Here is a 17,098-nt window from a genome sequence, read left to right as displayed (position 1 = left end):
CCTTCTGTGTTGAAGTGCTTTCCATGACATTTTAGGATTCGTATGAATGGGAAACTGGGGATTCACTCCTCGTTTGATTTATGACCAAAAATATCAAGCCCTTCTTGTTTCAGGCATGGGCGGGTTGCGGATTGAGCACTGGCTCTATCGTGGAGCAGAATGTCACTTTCCTCCAGAACCGCTATGGAAGAAGGATGCCTGACTAAACCGTTCTCCACTGACTGTGAAAAACGTCTACTGAAAGAAATAATTAAACGATCTGGGTTTTGCTTTAAACACACACACACACACACACACACACACACACACCCACACACCAAAGCCCAACCAAGGAGTGCCCAGGGTTACAGATGCTAGGTTCCTATGTAGCCACTGTCATTGTTGCTAGGATGATTAAAGAGAAAAGAGTCTAGTAATTCTGGGAAAAAACTAAAAATGACACGCATGTTTGAGTAATATGTAATTTAAATCAACAATACACAGTCCTCAGCATACAGATACACATACAGGGTGATCCTGAGGGGAAAATCTCACCTGGAGACCGTGATTCCCTACCTGGAGTTCCACTTTGACTTTCAGTGAGATTTGCAAAGTCTTCAGATCATCCCCAAATTTTAGCAGTCCAAATTCCTCCCAGCCTCTTTTAATACTTAATAAGTTCATAATAATTTCATGTGAATCTAGCAGGAACTATAAAAAGCCAAGTAATGTGAAGAACACTTTCCAATTCCATTTAAAGCCCCAGGAATACCCAGCTAGGGTTGAATGACACCATTATCTATGATTTATTTTAAGCAATTTTTATTTTTATTTTTAAAAGAATTTTAACTTCAAACATAGGACACCTATATACTCTCACGCTGAATGATAAAAGGAATTTTGGGTGATATTTGACTGACTAACCAAGTAATTTAATTCCATGAAATTACTAGTGGAGTTCTGTTTTCTTGTTTCTGAGCATGTGTGTGAAATGTGATGCTCTTTTTGATGTCCCTCAGCACCACCCTTCTGCTCGACTCCACAGCCTGGTAGGCACAGAAAGACAACCCCTCATCTCGTCCAACCAGGTCCAGGGGATTTTGTTTGTGTTGGTACCAGTTGTCCTAGCAGAGCTGATGTGTGCGTGCCTGGCACTACCCCAAACGGAGAAGATAAAATCAGATACTTCACCCACCGTCACTTGTGCAGGATGCTCTGGAATGAACAGAGCAGAATGCCAGCATACTGCTCTCAGAAATTCACACAACTAAAATACCATCCTATAGGTCGTTTTCAACAGGCCATTGATCACAATGAACGCATTCACGTGTCTCTAAAAAGTCTGCGTAACCTGTGAGAAAACATCCTGAGTAGGACAATAACAGATTTCCTTTGTGCCACCCGACATGGCCACCAACTGAACTTGAAAGAGACTGGAAATAGCGCCCACCCACCCCCTTCCCTACTGGGAACACGGACGCCACTCAGGAAAGGCCTGGTTTTATGGGCCTTTCTCCTGTGGCAGCCCCACTGATTAGAGAACAAAGGTTTGGACATCTAACCGCTTCAGTACCCCCTGGCCAGGAAGCTTCCAAATGAAGGCCACGCCCCCCTCCCCCGCCGCCCTCACCACCAAACGGTAAAACTTACGCAGTGGAAGCCCAGTCCCCATCGGCAACAAGGTGGTTTCTGTCTGGTCCAGGCAGCCCATGGACAGCTGCAGTCGTGAGAGGCGGGGAGGAAAGTGAGTCTAGACTGCTGGTAGGGGTGTCCTCCTTAGAAGGGTTAGGACTGTCACCTAGAGTGGAAAAGAAAAAAAATAAGGCATCAACTTTCAAATGAATACTCAGATGGAAAAACAAAAACAAAACACCATTAATAATTATATGATATCACCTGATTAGTCAATTATATCCAAAATTACATTTACAATTCTGCCTGAGAGTATCTGGGTGTCCTGCCTTTAAAGATTGTGTGTGTGGGTGTGTTTAATCAGAGATACTTTAAAAATATCATAGATAATGCACAGTGAGGTGTGTTTTTCCCATGAGAAAATACAATCATCAAACTCAGATCAAATGGACTATTGAAAGCCTTCATGGTAGCCATGATGACATCCTATCCTACAGGGAGCATACTTATAAATTATAATGATAACCTCAAGCACAATTCAGAGCAGCACACCAGTCCAGCAGGGTCCAACCTCCCACCTGCTAGGCTCGGGTGGTTCTTTAACCCATTGTCAAACACCACTGAGAACTTAATAAATTTAAAAATTCTAAAGGGACCCTGCCTTCTGAACTGGATTACAATTTCACAGCCCAATTCATTAAAATCCCGGACACAGAGAAACTTCCATTTCCCTGTGGACATGACGGAGGATGTTATACAAGAATCAGGCCCCTGTAAGTGACTCCAGTGGATGACTAAACCAAAACTAAAAGGCATTTCTGAAACAGATTGCATGAATTCTTCATTCACAGAGGACCCTTTCATGAAATAGGCCGAGTATCATTTGTACACATTACGGTGGAACATGCAGAAGATGGCAAAGAGAACCCCTCCCCCCCAGGAGAAGCTGTATCCCTCAAGTCGTCTTCTCGTGATCACTGTACCCCAGCTCTGACAGCCCTGAACAGCACCCATCATGGCGCGGGGCCCCTAGGCCAGACTGGCACTCCCACTAAATGTTACTGTTCCAGGTGCCTTGCAGTGGCATCTGTTAAGATGACACTGTAAATGGTCAGCAAATTGCACCATGAAAGCAGCTCACCCAGAAGGCGGAGTCCACGCCCTCAGGCACAGATGGTGTCTAGCCAGTACACCTGAGGTGTTTCCTGGGTCCTCAGGCCCAGATACGAAGCAGGCAGGCAGGCCAGGAACAGCAAGGAATTTGCTCTGAGAAAACCATCTTAGATGGCTTTTGAATCTACTGCTAGTAAAGCACAAGAGAAATGCCGGGCTCTGATTAAGCTGGATCCCAAGATGCTCATCGTGAAAAGTGACTGTAAGAAATGAGTCTTATTTAACTTTGACCCAGATTATGACTAAGGCTAAGGGAGAGAAGCTTAGAAACGGAAGTCTAGAAAAGCTGACTTCAGAAAATTTAGACTAGAGATGGTGGTGATGGCCAGAGAAGGAATTCTTTAGGGGGGCCGCTGCAGGCAGATTCTGGTAAGGAGGGGGGCTCTGAGCTTCTCCTTTCATAAGTGTGCTGTCAGGGAGGCTGTGGGTGGGCCAGGGTAGGGAGAGATGGACATGACCTTTGTGGACGGGCCTCCCCCTGGGCTGGTCTTCCCGCAAAACCTTGCCCGCCCCACAAACGCACAGTACAGTCTAAACTATGGTGTGACTCCTCTTCCAGGAAGCCACCTGCTCTGCAGCCCTTCAGAAGTGTTTAGCTAATCGAAGTCATTTAGCCCCAAATAAAAGGGCCGATTTTCAGAACTGAAACCCAACAATAGGCCATTATGATTTCCTTTTGTTGCATTTTTGTGCTGGGATACTATCCACTTGGTAACAAAGGCTACTCCTTCCTTCATGCCTGGATAGCTCCAGTCCTCCTCATTCTCTTCTGCAAAGGAGCCCAAGAACATGGGGCCAGAGCTCCGTTTCGCCAGGCCCCGCCCCCCATGTCCCTTCGTCATTGTGGGCAAGGGCTCCCTCCAAAATTAAGGGCATCGCAAATGGAAGCCCTGCACGCGGTCTAAAGTAAAGTCCTGGACATTTACCTGCGTGGCAGCGGCCAATGCAGGGCCTGGCTAAAGTGGCAAAACACAACCAGTCCTGAAGCAGACAGGACCACCTCAACAGAGAGCCAGACGCAAGCAGCCCCGGGCCTCGGAGGCTGGACCCCAGCCCCCTGCTCCACAGCCCTCTCTCTGACTGCAGGGTGGGGCCGAGCAAAGGCAGCAAAGTGGCCTCCGGAACCAGCTTCTTCCCCGACTCACTGCTGCAAGGAGCAGCCTCTCAACGAGCAGCAACGGTGGGGAACCAGAGAGCAAGGGGCTACTGTTCCTTCCTTTCAAAAGATACCCGAACTGTTTTTACAACCAGCTACACCAGCCTGGCAGCAGAGCCTCCAACCCCGCCCCACGCAGACGGACACAGCACAGAATGTCACTCAGCGTATCAAACCATGTGCCGTTAGGAGAACTTCTCTCTTCCTGCCTGCCACACAGTGGCAATCTGAACCCTCCCGTGCAAACAATGTTGGTGGAAGGACACGTGTGTGCAAACTGACCCAATGAAGAGATGCCTCGGTCAACTTTCCCGGGGCACAACACGCCTTTCGCTTTCATTACCCAGGGGTGAGCTTATCTACGTGAGCATCGCTGAATTCAAGGGACCCCCAACACCAGGCCCATGAGCATTTAATACTTAGCATGTCTGACACTTTAGTTCACCAAAATCAAGTTCCTACTTTTTACCTAGTAGGAAAATAACACGATTAAAAAAAATTCTATGTTCAATGACTTCCAGAAGGAAGATTTTTCATTGCTGTGAAGCTAACTTGTACTTGAGAATTAAAGTCAGACACTCTCATCCTTTTCCACATTTCAGAGTGTCACACGCCTTCTTTCCTCAGGTGTTACCTTTTAACAGGCATCTGCAGACAGACAGATCACCTCGGAGGAACAAGGTTGTCTGAGGTAAGCGAAGAAAAATGGTGCTGAAGGGCTTTCGTCATGAATAGACTCCAAGACAAGAAAGTCACTAGCAGCGGCAGCACCGCCACCCAGAAGAGAAAATGACTTCCTCACAATACCCGCTCAATTCCCACCTTCTCCACCCCACCTGCCCGCCACCTCTCCTGCCTCTTCTCCTTTCTCAGGACGAGAAGCAGAAATCAACCACTATCATCTAATAGCTTCGTGACCTGCTTTCAGTCCTGATTCTGTTGTGCAGTTCTTGAGGATGGAGAGAACCAGTGACTCAAGCTTGGTGATCCTTTAAGAACACGTTGCAGTGCCGAGCAAATCAAGAGTCGGCAGGAAATACTGACTGTGGACTCACTGCCACGTGAAATACCATGAACACAGAAAGCCAGTGCCCACAGGAGGTAAGTGGGGGAAAGGTCTACAAACTTCAAAGTGCTGTTACAAAATCTGCACACAGCTTCCAGTTTTCTTCCTCTCCCCTTCCAAGCCACCCACGTCTCTAATGTTCTGTAGTCAATCAACAAGCATTTCCTGAGCTTCTACTTAGGTAGAAGGCAGACCACAGACACCGAGTTATAAAGGTGAAGAATCAGCCCCTAACCGAAGATGCTCATAGCTTAGTCCAAACAGCAGTCAGATCAAGATAAACAAGCAGAAGGTGGTGTCGGCTATAATATGATGGTTATTAAGCAGCTTTGAGATCCAAGGTACGGAATTTCCAAAACTGCCAGTGGTGGGGGGAGAGACATGGGTGCCAGGCAGCAGGAAGAGGAAGGAACGACTGCCAGGCTTTCGAGCAAAGGACTCCTTGTACAGAAAATGTTAATATTAAAACTGAAAGCAGAGATATAAGGAAGGTGGTAGTTTTCAAAGCTATGAGTTGTTGGATTTGTCTAGAGAATAAGGTCAGAGGCAGAAAGTAGAAGCATAAAGTAGGGTGAAGAGTTCTGAATACATCAAGGTGCTTGAACGTGTTCTCTGGGCCTTGGGAAATTAGTGCTGAGATTAAGCAGGGAAGTGACATGGTCCAGAGAATGGATGTAGAGGGATTCAGGTATTGCAGTCATGAGAACTCTGTGAATAAAGGTGAAGGGGAAAAGGGGAACTTAAGATGACCCTCAAGTTCTTGGCTTAGGGAACTAGGTAGATAGTACAATTATTCACTGGAATAGGGAATAAAACAAACACACGGGTAGGGTGTGAGAGATAATAACACCAGTTGTAGACACCTTGGGCTTGAGGTGTCAATAAAAACCCAGATGAAAATAAGCAGAGGAGAGTTGGATATATACCTTCGGAGCTCAGGAAAGAGATCAGGACAGTTGTATTGACTTGAGGGTTGACATCACTGAACTGGATGGAGACAGCAAAGGAGAAAACGTGGAAAGGTAAGGGAACCTTGGAGAGATTCAGATGTAAGAAGCAGGCTTCTCCTCAAAGCAGTATGGGTGGTGGGGTGGTCGTGACTGTTATTTTAAATACACAGAAGTGTTACATTACAAATATTTACGATTCACTCAGATAACCCGGTAGATTCTCATAAACATTGGACAAAAGAGCATTCATGGGGACATGGTTTTCATGACTGCCACCAAACTGCACCATTCAGTCTGATCCTTTTTGACCCTGAGCACATGAGCAAGTGTTTGATTTTCATGGCACACTAAAACAATCTTCAAAGCCTGACAGAAAATTAGAGCAAGAAGAGAGAACAAGAACTTGATAATTCTACCACTTCTAACAATTTACAGGATGTCTATCGAGTGAGTTGACCTTTTTTGGTTCTAATCATGACCAACTATACGTACTCTCTGTTCATCTTCTGCTCATCTCACTTAAATAGAAGTGCTTTGGCGTGGTTGGAAGGCACAAAGCTTTGAGTTTTCCCTCCCATTTATTTCATTTCTTCCTTCTGTTCCTCTCAACTATGTTTTCTCACAGTTAAGAGGTCAAGAGATAGTTCCCTCTGAATCCCTTCCCTGCTGATTCCCAGTTATCCAAAAATGTTTGGGCTTGATTTGAAACTACAGAAGGTATCCGCTATTCCTCAGAAACAATCGTCTCCACAGCAGCAAAGCTAGTGTATGTCCCCTCTATTACACATCCTGGCTTACATATTACCAGAAGTAAAGGAGAAAAGGGAAAGGGAAAGGGACAAATAAGAGTAAAGAAAAAAGCAAAATAAATGAATGAATGAACGAACGAACGAATGAAAAGATATCTTTTAGCAGAACTAAATTCTAACAAACTCCACGGGTATGCACTTGTGGTTAACTGAAAGACAGTAGCAGACTACTACTGTGGTTCCACTGATATACAAAAACACCCTTCCCACCAGGTCAAAATAATCACAGAGGCATCTAAGTATCAAACATCTAATCACTGGGATCAGAGAAAGATTTACTGAGAGCAGAGCAATTGCACTTGCGAAACACAGTAACATTTGTACAATAAAAGCCAGACCTCCTCCTACATTACTCAACAACACAATAAAACATTTTTAAAACACTTTAAAAATAAATAAGACATATCTGTATTTAAAAATGGTTACACATCACTGTGAAACAGAAATGAAAAAGAAATACAGGTTCAGAGGTCAGAAGAAACACAAGCCAAAGGTCTACTGGTTCCAAGGTCTATGGGATCCAAGAGAATCAGTCAAGACCTTTAAAACCAACGGTGTCTTAGTACAAGATGTCTACAATACACCAGGTGGGGGTGCTAAAACCAGGCTTTTCATGTGGAAGCAGGGTTTGGGAGACAATCTCCACACTAAATGGAGGCCAAAATTCTCAAACTCCCCACTCACCTGGGAAACTGGATTTGACATTCCACCTCTCATCCCCAGGGCGGGATTTATGTGCAGGAATAAAAAGACCGGGTTCTGAACCAAAGCACCTAGGTCAGTGGTTCTCAACCTGTGGGTTGCGACCGACCCACAGGTTGAGAACCGCTGACCTAGGTGAACCCGGTGGAAGAGCCTCAAGGAGCAAATAGAACTGTAAGGAAAAACAGAAAGAATCAACAATCGTAATTGGAGATTATAACACAGTCCCCTCAGATACGGCCATCAGATAGGAAAAAATGGGAAAAATATATATCCATAACCCATAAACAAAGCTGATCTATTTTATACATACACACACACCTGACACACAGAGTATTTACCAAGGAAGACTTAAGTCTGACAAAGAGTCCAAAAAAAATAAGCATTATGCATACCAGACCAAACATTCTCAAGCCAAAATTGCAAAACATTTCAAACTCAGATGTTAAACTTTCCATATGCTGATAAACTAAATGTGGTTAAAAAGAGAATCAATAAAAACTAAGAAAGATTTGTAAATCAAGACAATAAAAACACTTAGTTTCAAAATCTGTGAAACAGAGCAAAATAAAACCAACGAGAATTTTATAGCTCAAAAATATTTATAAGGAGCCTCATCTGCAGTGGCATTGTGGGTAAAATACTGACCTGGAACACGGAGGTCGCTGGTTCAAAACCCCAGACTTGCCCGGTCATGGCTCATCCAAGAAGCAACTAAAAGGTGATACTTCCCTCTTCTCCCCCTCCCCCCATCTCTCCTCTCTCTAAAAATCAGTCAATAAGGAATTTATAAGGAAACAAAGAAGGTTCAAAATATTTTTATGCTATGTCTAACTAGACATTGTTCCTACATATAAAGGGCCATGACTGTTTAAACACTGAAATTCAAACAGGGTGAATTCTCAATAAAACTAAAGTTTACTGAAATATATTTGATGTATTATTAATTTTAGTTTATTCATGAAACAAGGATTACTTGAATGCCATAATTAATATACACAGGCCATTCCGTAAAGTAAAAAGCGAATACTCATCACTATTATCTTTTTTACCCTATTGGTATGTAAGACTTTCTGGTGGGGGGAGGGGGAGATCACCCAAATCACAGTGGACATTGATAAGAAAATGTGGTTTAATGTATAAAAACTCATCCTAAGTACAGAAAAATAAATCTCAAACGTGATCTATTTTCCTTTTGCGGCCCTGGCCGGTTGGCTCAGCGGTAGAGCGTCGGCCTGGTGTGCGGGGGACCCGGGTTCAATTCCCGGCCAGGGCACATAAGAGAAGCGCCCATTTGCTTCTCCACCCCCACCCCCTCCTTCCTCTCTGTCTCTCTCTTCCCTTCCCGCAGCCAAGGCTCCATCGGAGCAAAGATGGCCCGGGTGCTGGGGATGGCTCCTTGGCCTCTGCCCCAGGCGCTAGAGTGGCTCTGGTCGCGGCAGAGCGACGCCCCGGAGGGGCAGAGCATCGCCCCCTGGTGGGCAGAGCGTCGCCCCTGGTGGGCATGCCAGGTGGATCCCGGTCAGGTGCATGCGGGAGTCTGTCTGACTGTCTCTCCCCGTTTCCAGCTTCAGAAAAATACAAAAAATAAATAAATAAAAATAAATAAAAATATTTTCCTTTTGCAGGTACTCTCTTGGCAGCAGGCAGTGAACAAAGCTGTTCTGATGAACTTCACCTTATGCCCCTTGCCCCTCGTGCCTGCACTCATTCTCCTATCGTTCTGCATTTTCTATCTTTTCAATTGAGCTGTCCAATAATAATCAATAATGTCTTGCTTCTTGTTGGCCCAAATGGTGTGTCTGCTCTAATGACGCTCTACCCAAGGACGACTAGAGCACCAAAAATGTAGGCGTAATGCCTGAAAACTGAGAAGGACTCAGGAGGTGAGGAAGAGAAAGGGTACCCTCAAGGACAAGCATTCTCTGGGTAAAAGTCACAATAGCGGACAGACTCAGAGCTCTGGGAATGAAGTGGACGGGAGGACGCTTACAACTGAGGGGGAATTAGAAAATGCTGCAGCAGGAGGAGAATTCTGTTGGTTTTGCTAGCTTATATAAGCCTAGTCAAAACATGACCTCTGAACTAAGCAGGAAACACTCATGCTGCCCTGGTTTCCACCACCACGCAGCAGATATTTTGACATCCATAAAATCTCCTTCAAACCATGGTGGTCTTTCCTTCCATCGTTACCAAGGACATAGGTGTACTGAAAGGGGGAGAGGTGTCTGGTATCAAGAACAGTTGTCCCAAACTCGTGTCATATATAGTCTGACATACTCTGCTATAAAATAAAGTCTGAGTTGCTATATTTGACCACGTCAATACTAGTTCCAAATGCTGCACTGTTTAGTATACGTTAGAATGAGCCGACACTTGTTTCCCCTTCCCTCAGCTCAAAATGCTCTTGAACTTTACCTTGTAAATAAAGCCTAATGTGGGAGAAGACAATATGCAAGTCATCTGTAAAAATAAAGCTCTAGCTAGCTAGGAGCTGGTGAGAAGTTTCAGGTACATGAAACAGTAAGAGAAAAGATGTCTACAGCAATTTCCATAAAGCCAACACGATAGATAGGGTGGGACCAAGAAGGAGTGTGAAGGCTGGTGGAGACCAAGGGATGTGGCTCATCGGTCGTCAGTGATCAAGTGCACGGGAAGTGCCACCCCCTCAAAGCAGTGCTGCTCCTGAGGTGGTCAGGGTAGGCCCGCGTGTGCTACTGGACTCCTGAGAATGAAACAGCACGGAATTGTCCTACTAGATCAGAACAACAACTCATCCAGCATGGAATTCCACTTTCAACGAGGATGTCCAAGGACACTCCAGCCATACATGGCCTCACCCTTCCCACTCAAGTCTTGTAATTCATCGTAATGTCTGCTTGCTTTCGAATGACTGGGTGAAACTGTTGTAGACGGGAAACATTCAAGAGTTCTAACTCTGAGCACACGAGCTGGACGTCCTGAACAGCTCACCCCTCACTCCTGCTCCAAGGGGAGGAGCACGGTGTTGTCCAGTACTCTGCTTCTGCATCTTTTCCTTGGTGCTAGCGTTCCCATAATTATTGACTTACAGACACCAGGGTGGCCAGATACCCATCTTGCCTGCGAGATCGAGGGACACAGGGAGTGGCCACTCCCAAACATCATAGAAGCACAGCCCGCCTGGCCTCGCTGGCAATCAAAGACGGTTTCATCCAAGCCAGCCACCCCTTGGTGACTGAAGAGAAGGGAACAGGCTTGCTTCCTCACAACCCACTCAGCTGATCGGCTGGGCACGATCGCAGTGGAGTTCTGTGACCTTCCCTAACCAGAAGGTGCAGTGTGCATGCAGAGTGGCCGACGCGCAGCAGAGCAGCCCCTGAGCAGCACAGCTGGGCACAAGCACCATGGAGTTCCATGACCTTCCCTAACCACAAGGTGCAGTGTGCACGCAGAGTGGCTGGTGCAGAGCAGCCCCTGAGCAGCATGGCTGGGCACGACCACCAAGGAGTTCTGTGACCTTCCCTAACTGGAAGCAGTGTACACGCAAAGTGGCTGGCGCACAGCAGAGCAGCCCATGAGCAGCATGGATGGGAAACAGCGTGCTCAAATCCAAAACCCAAGTGATGTCTAACAGCCAGACAGTCGGCACTCCCTCCGCACCCTTCCAGATGCTAACTGACTTCCACTAGAATGGCCAAGTCATTGTGATGACTTGCTTTAAGAGGCACTGTCAGTGGTGGCATTGAACAGGTAATATAATATCTACAAGGAAAAAAAAAGTCCTAAGTAAGACAAAAATTAAAGTTGATCTATTTTTCAGGCTAAATAGCTATTGTTAGCCTTCTCAAAACACAGGCCAGAAGACTTATGTCATATTACCTTATACATTAGTTTTCCCTAACTGAAAAAGTTTTTCATGCCTGAATGTAAAATTCTACAGCAGATCTTATTTTCTATTGTCCAAATATTTAGAAAATTCAACATGATGCTTGACCCCAGAAAGCTACTGGCCTGCGAGGATCTGCCAAACACATACACACACACACACACACACACACACACACACACACACACACACACACATACACACACACTGGCCTGCAAGGATCTGCCAAACACACACACACACACACACACACACACACACACACACACACACACACCTGGCAACCCCATCTGGGGCCAATGGCGAGAGGGAAGGGGGAGAGGAATGGGGAGAAGCAGATAGTCACTTCTCATTTGTGCCCTGACCAGGAATCGAACCCAGGACAGCCAGATGCCAGACCGGCACTCCATCCACCGAACCAACCTGCCAGAGCTGATGTTTCTTTCTTAAACTAATGAGAATCATCAAGATCGGTTAAGGAACTCAAAGATTGACTTTAAAATTAAAATTTTAAAACTGCTAATGTAACTGGGTATTTCTTTCTCTGAAAAGCAAGCTCAGCTCCACTCAAAGGAAATCCTTTATGTCCATACAGTAATAGCTGTAAAGGGTTACCATAAAAGAAGCCTCTGCTCTTTAATCAGAAAATCTCCCTAAGTTTTGCATTAGGGAAAAAGGGGAGGTAGGTATAAGAAATTAACCCTGCCAACTGCCCGTTAAGGGAAGAAAGCTCACTGTGTTTCTCAGCACTGGGAGGTGCACTGAGAGACAGGTTATAACTGCCACATGGAAGGAAATGTTTCTAAAATCCCACTTACCCCAGTTCTCAGTCCCCCGGCAAGTTACAGCAATGTGTGCTGGGTGGGGGGCTGGGTGGGGGGCCGGCTGTCCCAGTTCCGCTCATTCCAGTCTGCCCTCATCAAACAGGACCCACCACGAGGGAGTGAACAACATGCAGACCCATGGCGGCCAGAGGCTAGACGAGAATACGTCGATCAGGTAATAGAATTCTCCCGCCAAAACACGACTGTGGAAGGGAAGGGGACTCTCCGAGGAACAACCCCCACTGCCAATCATAAAAGCACAAAGCAAAACTACTATGACTATACACCCCCCCCCCCAAAAAAAAAGAACAAATGAATAAGAGAAAAGGCAACTCTTGAACTAAACATTAAAATGTCACACTCAGGCATGAAAAGCTGTATAATGAAACTGCCATAAAATTCTACAGCAGATCTTATTTTCTATTGTCCAAAGATTTAGAAAATTCAACATGATGCTTGCCCCCAGAAAGCTACTGGCCTGCGAGGATCCGCCGAAGTGTGTGTGAGGGAACACTGGCAAGAGAATCGGGGGTGTTATCATCACCGGACATAGAACAGACTCTCAGAAGTCAGAGCAGCAGCTAACAGGCATCAAATTACAACTCCGGCAACCACCTCTGCTACTTGCAAAGGTCGATGGAAGTCGGCAGCAATTCAATTATGAAATGAGTAAGACCAGTTCAGTTGCAATGTCAATTGAAGTCAAAGCAAATTGCTCTACTCTGTGAAGCAGAAAGCATTTTTATATCATAATCACAAGTCTTGAGGCATTATTTACAGACTGGGGTCTGGGGCTATATAAACAAACCCAAAATATAATAACTATGTACTATTACACTTAGGAACAAAAAAGTAATCAGATTCTGTCTTCCATAAATTTCTGAGGAAGGCTGACACGGTGACAGCTCTGAAGATTTAGAGATGGCGCTCAGAACACAAACTCCAGCCCAGCGGGGACAATAGGGTTCTTGCTCTCCTAGCTATCTACCTGTCTTTCCACCACCACCACCACCACCACCATTATTCTCACACACAGAATGTTAATTGTATCAATTCCCATATTAAAATGGTAGCCACCAGTAAGCCTATTGATTATGCAGGAAAGAAATAAAAAATGAAGACTAAGTTTCATTTTTTATGAAAGTATACGTTAAGCCCTCTATACTTTACATATCAGGCCCTCAAGAGAAAAAGAAGCTAACATTCTGGAATATTCTTGATGCACAGCCATTAATTCATTTGTTCTTGGCAAAAATCACATAAAATTTTATTGCCCCAATCTCATCAGGCTTAGAGGAGAATTTGCCGAGATCATAAAAGACAGGAAAAGTGACAGACTTAAACCCAGGTTAGCATAAATCCAAACTTAACCACAAATAATTCTACCATTCAATAAACTTCTTTGCTGCCTAAGCATTCCCAGTGATAGAGGTCCCCAAGTGCTAGGAATATGTGATTCTGAGATAGCAGCCCAGGTAGAAGGTGAAAGACATATTAAGGGGCAATCACGAAGCAGCAAGACTGACCCATTCTCAATGTGGAGCCAACAAAGTCTCTCCTGGTCAGCTCATTGAAAATTTTACAGTGTTCCTTGAGAGTGTCTAGCTCCAAACCTTAAACCAACACGCAACACATCACGGACTAAGCTGAAATTTTGTAACTTAAATACACACACACACACACACACACACACGTACATGTGCTATACGCGTATGCCTTCGTGTATATATGTACCTGCATGTATAACAGGGAATACGCTATCGGAAAAAAGAAGTAGATACGTAAAAGAAAAAAATCATCCCACTCTCAATTCGAGGATAACCATTGTCATAACTATCAATTCTTCCAAATTTATTTCTATGCTTGTATGTCTATTTATGCAATTTTCATTTAGAAGTGAGATTATACTGGAAGTTATGTTTTACAATGTGATATATTCATTCAAACACATACTATGTATGCCGTTTCTGTGGACACATTTATACCAATGGAAGGCTAGAAGGCTAGAAACCTGGGTGTGGTCAGTAAGGGACCAGCATCGCCCGCCTGTGCTCAGCTGTAGAACACAAGGCCATCCATACAACACACACACACAGAACACTACAGAACAGTGAAAAGGGCGGGGAGCGCTCTTGGTATTGACATGAAAAGCAATATAAGGTGTATCATAAAGTTTTTAAAGTAAGGTACACAGTGAGCTTTTGTTTGTACATGGCGGTAAATAAGAATCTACATTCATATTTGCTTATATCTACATAAAGGAATCTGGAAAGATGCATAAGAAACTACAGGTTGTACCTCATGACACTGCTGCCACTCAACCGTCTGACTTTCACAAAGAGCAGTTCCATCTGGCACAGCCCTACTAAGGACAGGGGCTAACAATCCCATCTGGATCTCAACTCTTAAGATGAAAGAAACTATAGGTTGAACTACATGAAATTCCTTTTTGACTTACTAAATGGAAAAATAAAAATGGAAATTGCCAATATTAGATAACTTTGGGGCTAAAAGATGTCACTTTCACGTGGCTCCATCTGTCCATATCCGTGGTCACAGATTGGTTTTGCAGATGCATGGGGGGGGGGGGGGGCGCAGGATCTGAGTTGATCAGACGGAGACTATTTACCTTGTATCATTTTATACATTTTGGTGTTTCAAACCAGAGCACATATTCTCTCCTTTTTAAATTTAATAAAAGAATGGAATAGAGACAAGAAAACAGTAACAGCAAAATCCAGTTATTGGGGCAGCACTGTGTTCACATTACACATTTCTAACAACCTGGTTCAGCACTGGGTACTTGAGCCCTCCACATCACAACTAACATAAAATACTGATTGCAAAACTCAGGGCAAAATAAACACATCACTGAAATAATGTGGCTCTTTTCCCTCCCACAGTTCCATACAAATCACCCTCCCCCCACCTCCTGGAAGGCCCCGTTGTGTTACAGTGTTATTACGTCCCAGGTTAAAAACCACACACAGCTCCGACTCTGCCTCCTCCTTCAGCAAGACCAAAATTCTGATTCCCTCACAGCAAGATTTTGCTAAAAGGAAAAAGTAAGAGTCCTTCTCAAAAATTAATAAAAGAAAAAAGACTAAATCAACATATCATTTGAAATGCACAGACTACCTCGGACTTGGCTGTGGCAGGTGGTAAGGAACCAGGCCTTGGATCAGACTGCCAGGACTCAAGCCTGCCTTTGCCACTAGCCAGCGTGAGACTGGGTCAGTTAGCAACCCTCTCCATGCCTCAGTTACCGGAACTATCAAACAGGGATAATAATACACCTAGAGAATTGTTACAGTTATCTCACTTTAATAACTGTAGCTGAAAACCATGTCTGGTCTATAAAATATGATACATGTTACTAACTGTTCACTATCATTACCCTCCAAGTTTTGTGACCTGTTTTTACATTAACTATTTAAAAATTTAAGTAAAAAGTGTGTTTTTAAAATAACCAAGATAGCCAATAGTCATTGAGACTTAGTCATTATTTCTATTTGGACCCAAAGAGAAAATCATGACCATAACCACATTTCAAGTTCAAAACAAAACAAAACAAAAAAACCATGCTGCTTATTTTAAAGAATATTTAGTACTTGCAAAATGTCAGCCCAAGAATTCATCTTAATAGGCTGGAAGGTGGTTGTTGTTTTTTCATTCAAGGGGACTCTGGACTTCTAAGAACAGCTCAGAGGGCACACGAAATGCCACGCAAATAAGGCACCGTCAACAAGTAACTACAGCAGCAGCCTCCGCACGCACAGGCCAAGACTCACAATGTTTCCTTTCCCTCCATAGCTAATAAGGATTCAGTATGTAAAAATGAAGTGGCCACAAGTCTGTTTTGTTATATTAATTGTCAACGGCACCCTTATTTCCTGGTAACTTTTTATCTTAGTCCATGAAGAGTTTTCTGAGTACTAGAAGTCACTTGAACTGGCCATGCTGGAGATAATAAATACCTGGGCCTTCAAAATTTCTTCTGCTCATCTTCCTGGCTACCAAAGAAAGCGTTGCATATCAGTCACTCTTAACAGCCTTAAAAATTCTGTTTCATTCAGGATAAACAATACTTTGGTTGGTTTCAAAAGATGTTTCTTAAACAGCCTGGCTACCTCCTACGCTGTGAGAGTTTCAAAGAGGGCTATAAAGAGAGTGACAGCTGCTTGAATTCAGGACTAGAAATTAAAATAAAAGCTATTAGAAGTGAAGGGGGAAAAACCCACACAGGGAAACAAGCTTTAAAAGAATATATTTCTCCTCTATAAATTCTAGTTACCTGCCATGAACTTATTTTCAACCACCGAAACAGCTATACAATTTTTGGGGTTTTTTTTTTTTTAGGTTTTATTTATTCATTTTAGAGAAGGTAGAGAATGAGAGAAGGGGGGAGGAACAGGAAGCATCAACTATCATATGTGCCTTGACCAGGCAAGCCCAGGGTTTCAAACCAGCAACTTCAGTGTTCCAGGTCGATGCTTTATCCACTGTACCACCACAGGTCAGAGCAGCTATACATTTTTAAAAAGACATTAAATATGTTTTTTCCCCCTCCAGAGAAAAGGGGAAGTGCTCGTCCCACACCAAAGCGGAGGTAAGATTACAGAGGAAGTCATATAAGAAGCAGCGTGTGCCTTGTCACTGGCGTGAGAGGGCTCTGGAAGGTGTGCGGGGAAAGCGATGTGCAGGAGCAGCGGTGTGTGTGATGGATGGGGGCACACCACAGCTCCATCCCGGCCCTGAGGGTTCCCACGACCTTTCCAACCCACTGATTCAGCATCGCACAAGGGAGTTAAGAAATAATCTGTCTACATATAGGGTCACAGATTCAAACCGGGTTTCAGACTTCACAACACAACATAGTAATTCCATGGCAAGGAGTCATAGCATTATAAAGAGCTTGGCACTCAAGAAAAGTTATTAC

The 17,098-nt window shown here is 44.3% G+C and overlaps 1 protein-coding gene across 2 annotated transcripts in view; it reads right to left on the bottom strand.

Moving 5' to 3' along the window:
* The window catches only part of ARHGAP10 (Rho GTPase activating protein 10), a 283,692-nt gene that overhangs the window by 19,081 nt on the left and 247,513 nt on the right, over positions 1-17,098 (bottom strand). For both annotated transcript variants that reach the window (XM_066386249.1, XM_066386238.1), the window contains one exon: positions 1,630-1,777. In XM_066386249.1, the coding sequence (XP_066242346.1) occupies positions 1,630-1,777 (148 nt within the window). The remainder of the gene's footprint in view (positions 1-1,629; positions 1,778-17,098) is intronic.

This window comes from Saccopteryx leptura, chromosome 1, assembly GCF_036850995.1.
Source record: "Saccopteryx leptura isolate mSacLep1 chromosome 1, mSacLep1_pri_phased_curated, whole genome shotgun sequence".
In the NCBI taxonomy this organism is placed as follows: Eukaryota; Metazoa; Chordata; class Mammalia; order Chiroptera; family Emballonuridae; genus Saccopteryx; species Saccopteryx leptura.
This window is presented reverse-complemented; position numbering and strand designations above follow the sequence as displayed.